The 4,828-nt window shown below is 33.8% G+C and overlaps 1 protein-coding gene across 1 annotated transcript; it reads left to right on the top strand.

Moving 5' to 3' along the window:
- Positions 1-1,907: 1,907 nt before the first annotated feature.
- Positions 1,908-4,828, top strand: LOC125498349 (NAD(P)H-quinone oxidoreductase subunit H, chloroplastic). The gene is given in 3 exon segments (XM_048646506.2): positions 1,908-2,982; positions 2,985-3,471; positions 3,473-4,828. Coding segments are annotated over 3 exon segments (1,149 nt in total). The 5' UTR covers positions 1,908-2,450; the 3' UTR covers positions 3,603-4,828.

Raw genomic sequence — 4,828 nt, forward strand, 5'->3', positions numbered from 1 at the left:
TGCATATTACATTATTGTTACCACCCACATGTTATTATTGCTAATCAAAGACCTAAATAACTGTTCTAATATTAATCAGATTAATTTGGACAACTTGTTAGGTTTCCTGTAATGTTGATTGCATAATAACAAATCACTAAAAAATTATCTTTTTATGTGTTTCTTGAACCAATTTAGACTAAATACTTTTAGGGTGTACAAAAATAATATATGATCATTCTTTGGCATAAATTCTTTAATGAATCGATGTTTAATAGAGGCCAACTTTTGGCGAATGTATTTCATTATGATTAATTCGTTCCCTTACCCCTGAAATCAATCTTTGGTTCACTTTGACCATCTATGGAGTCATGACGGGGAAATCTATATTGGATAAGTCCCTAATTTGGCTATACGATTTTTCCATCTCCAATTAGGTTTATTATTCTTCCTAAAAGCAATTGTTGGCGACCTCTTTCAAAACAATTTTTAATAAAACCTTAACAATGTGGTAGTCAAAGATAATACACGCTCTCACCGCGTGGGAGAAATACAAATACGCATAAAAACCAATCTTAAAAAAAATATACTAGTGGAAAAAACCTTATATGTCACTTAGTAACAGATGCGCTTTTTGTAAAACCGCATTCGAAAATTATCATTAAAAATGGGAGCGAAAGCTAAGAAAACAATCTAATGTGATCTTCTTGTGGACCGCATCAGATTACAAAAATTGATGCGGTTTTTTTTAAAATCTGATGCAGTTTGGTGGACCGCATCAGATTTTCGTACTTTTTTAAAGTTAGTCTTCCTTGCGTGGCCCATGTTTCGTGCGTGCATGGCCCATATTCCATGGGTGGCCCACTGATGCATTCCTCCTTATGACTCCCAGCCTTTCCCTCTCTAATAACCCTCTTTCATAACCCGCCTCCCACCTCTCTCTCATAACCCTAAAACTTTTCTCCTCTTCCCCCTCTCACTTAACAAAACGGCGCCCGACCCTCTCCTCTCACAAACCCTAAAACTCTTCTCCTCTTCCCTCTCATCAACTCCCTCTCATCAAAAATTCATCGTCAACAACGTCATTTTCATCATCAACAACCAAATCTCAACGCTCTCATCTCGTCTCTCCTCTCGTTTTCACCTTCGATTTCATCATCCTATGTCTTCTATCTCAACTCTCATCAACGAACCGTCCACAAACACCGGCAACAAACCGTCTTCGATTCATCATCCTCCGTCGCTCGTCGCTGTCAACAACCACCGCCACGAACCGTCGTTATATCTAAGGTTGTTTTTTTTTTCATTTTTGTTCCACTTTCTTATTTTCGTTTCTAATTAGGTTAGTTTTAAGTTTATAATCTCATTTTTGATTTTTATTTTCATCGTTATTTTGAGATTTTTTTCTAGATCTAGGTTTCACTTTATTTTTATTTTTTGATTTCGGTATTTTGTTCTATTTTTTTGGTTATATTGGTGTATAAGTTTTTGGTGGATTTTTGTTCAATTTCTTTAGTTTTTGTTTTGTTTAGTTGGTGTTGTTTTTTGGAATTATTTTGGAATTTTTTTTTGTATTTTTTTTGTTTTTTTTTGTAATTAAATGTAGTTGTCATTATTTTTTGTTAATTTTTGGTTTGGTGATTTTGTAAATCACTCTCTACTAATTTATAGTTTCGTTATTTACTAATTTTGTATATTCAGATTTCTGTTCAATTTCTCTACATATTTTGGCTTCCATTACTTAAGTTTTGGATTTGTTTCCTTCTTTTGTTACAAGCAGCGCATAACTTGTTTTTATATGTATCCACAATTAAAAATGCGTTTATGATGCATTTGTCTTATGGATTCCCTATTTATTTGGTAGATAAACAGAGGTCCACACGTCTTGTCGTACATTCAATTCCGATATCCAGAAATTACTCAACATAATTTTCTTTGTTAAGTTTCTTTGATAAAATGAATCAATAAGGTATTGTGACGTTATTGTGTATACCAGATTAAAATAGCTGGCATTATTATTACTGATCGGTAAAATTCCATATTTTGTAAAAATAAAAAGGTAAGGAAGGTTAAGAATTTATGAAAAAAAATTCATTCATATCCGTTATTTCGGATGAAAAAAAAGAAGAAAACAGAGGGTCTGTTGAATTTCAAGTATTCTGTTTTACCAATAAGATACGAAGACTTACTTCACATTTGGAATTGCACAAAAAAGACTATTCATCTCAGAGAGGACTACGAAAAATTCTGGGAAAACGCCAACGACTACTGGCTTATTTGTCAAAGAAAAATGTAGTACGTTATAAAGAATTAATAAGTCAATTGAACATTCGAGAACTAAAAACACGTTAATTTGAAGAGTCGTTTTGAATTATTTGATTTATTAGATCTTGAATTTTGATGAACTTCTTTTTTTTTCAGCAATTCATGGAAAAATGAATTCGTGTAAAGAATGAATCGGGGAAAAACCTATGACTGTACCAACTTCCAGAAAAGACCTCATGATAGTCAATATGGGCCCTCACCATCCATCAATGCATGGCGTTCTCCGACTCATCGTTACTTTAGACGGTGAAGATGTTATTGACTGTGAACCAATAGTGGGTTATTTACACAGGGGTATGGAAAAAATTGCGGAAAACCGAACAATTATACAATATCTTCCTTATGTGACACGTTGGGATTATTTAGCTACTATGTTCACAGAAGCAATCACTGTAAACGGACCGGAACAGTTGGGAAATATTCAAGTACCTAAAAGAGCTAGCTATATCCGAGTAATTATGTTGGAATTAAGTCGTATAGCTTCTCATTTGTTATGGCTCGGCCCTTTTATGGCGGATATTGGCGCGCAGACCCCTTTCTTCTATATTTTCAGAGAAAGAGAATTGATATATGATTTATTCGAAGCTGCTACCGGTATGAGAATGATGCATAATTATTTTCGTATTGGAGGAGTAGCTGCCGATCTACCTTATGGATGGATAGATAAATGTTTAGATTTTTTGATTATTTTTTAATAGGACTTACTGAATACCAAAAACTTATTACGCGAAATCCTATTTTTTTAGAACGAGTTGAGAACGTAGGCATTATTGGTGGAGAAGAAGCACTAAATTGGGGTTTATCAGGGCCAATGCTACGAGCTTCGGGAATAGAATGGGATCTTCGTAAAGTTGATCATTATGAGTGTTACGACGAATTTGATTGGGAGGTCCAATGGCAAAAAGAAGGAGATTCATTAGCTCGTTATTTAATACGAATTGGTGAAATGGCAGAATCCATAAAAATTATTCAACAAGCTCTAGAAGGAATTCCAGGGGGTCCCTATGAGAATTTAGAAATCCGACGCTTTAATAGAAAAAAATATCCTGAATGGAATGATTTTGAATATCGATTCATTAGTAAAAAGCCATCTCCGGCTTTTGAATTGTCGAAACAAGAACTTTATGTAAGAGCTGAAGCCCCAAAGGGAGAATTAGGAATATTTTTGATGGAAAATCCGCCCCCCGGGTTTTATCAATTTGCAAATTCTTCCTCAATTAGTTAAAAAAATGAAATTGGCTGATATTATGACGATACTAGGTAGCATAGATATCATTATGGGAGAAGTTGATCGTTGAAATGATAATTAATACAACAGAAGTACAAGCTATCAATTCTTTTTCCAGATTGGAATCCTTAAAAGAGGTTTATGGGACTATATGGATGCTTTTCCCTATTTTGATTCTCGTATTGGGAATCACAATAGGTGTACTAGTAATTGTGTGGTTAGAAAGAACAATATCCGCGAGTATACAACAACGTATTGGACCTGAATATGCCGGCCCTTTGGGAATTCTTCAAGCTCTAGCGGACGGAACAAAAACTACTTTTTAAAGAGAATCTTATTCCATCTAGAGGGGATACATATTTATTTAGTATCGGACCTTCTATAGCAGTCATATCAATTCTACTAAGTTATTTAGTAATTCCTTTTAGTTCTCACCTTGTTCTAGCCGATCTCAGTATTGGCGTTTTTTTATGGATCGCTATTTCAAGCATTGCTCCCATTGGACTTCTTATGTCAGGATATGGATCAAATAATAAATATTCCTTTTTAGGTGGGCTACGGGCTGCTGCCCAATCAATTAGTTATGAAATACCATTAACTCTATGTGTGTTATCAATATCTCTACGTGTGATTCGTTGAGACATAGGTCTTCACCCTCACCCCATTCATTTCTTTTTAGGTTTCTAAGAATAAAAATGAAATGTATTGAATAGCATCTTTTTTTTTATTCACTGATCGGATTGATAAACTAAACTAGATAGTTAGATGAGTGAAAAAAAACAGCTTCGAAATTCGCAGTAAAAAAGAGAATCTCATTGCCTATGTACAAGGGTTAAACGAAAATAAACATAAGGAGTCAAGGTTGTTTGTTTCCCCCAAGATTGGATAATTAGTCCTCATAACTTGAAGCGGGTTGAAAAGAACAATTCTATGGAGTTTTGACTATCTTTTTTTTTATATGTATTACCATACATGACATTAATTACCATAGAGATTGAACAAAAATGAGTGGATGATTAGGAACACCAAAGTACACAAAGGATTTGTAATAGAGATTATGTAAGTTATCCGAAGAGATATTTTTACATAAAAGAAATACTAATTGAGGCTTTAAATTGGTAGAAATGATCAAGCAGTACTCCCACAAATTCCGATCCAGAGTATGCTCCTATCCACCGATTAAGTGAATGACTATCAGGAACGAAGTAATCTTTTACTTTTTTATTTTAAGCCTAAATAAAAGAAATAAGAGGGACGAAAAAAAATAGCTAATGTTAATATAAAAATATATAGAAA

Source organism: Beta vulgaris, chromosome 6 (genome assembly GCF_026745355.1).
Source record: "Beta vulgaris subsp. vulgaris cultivar EL10 chromosome 6, EL10.2, whole genome shotgun sequence".
NCBI classification, from domain to species: Eukaryota; Viridiplantae; Streptophyta; class Magnoliopsida; order Caryophyllales; family Amaranthaceae; genus Beta; species Beta vulgaris.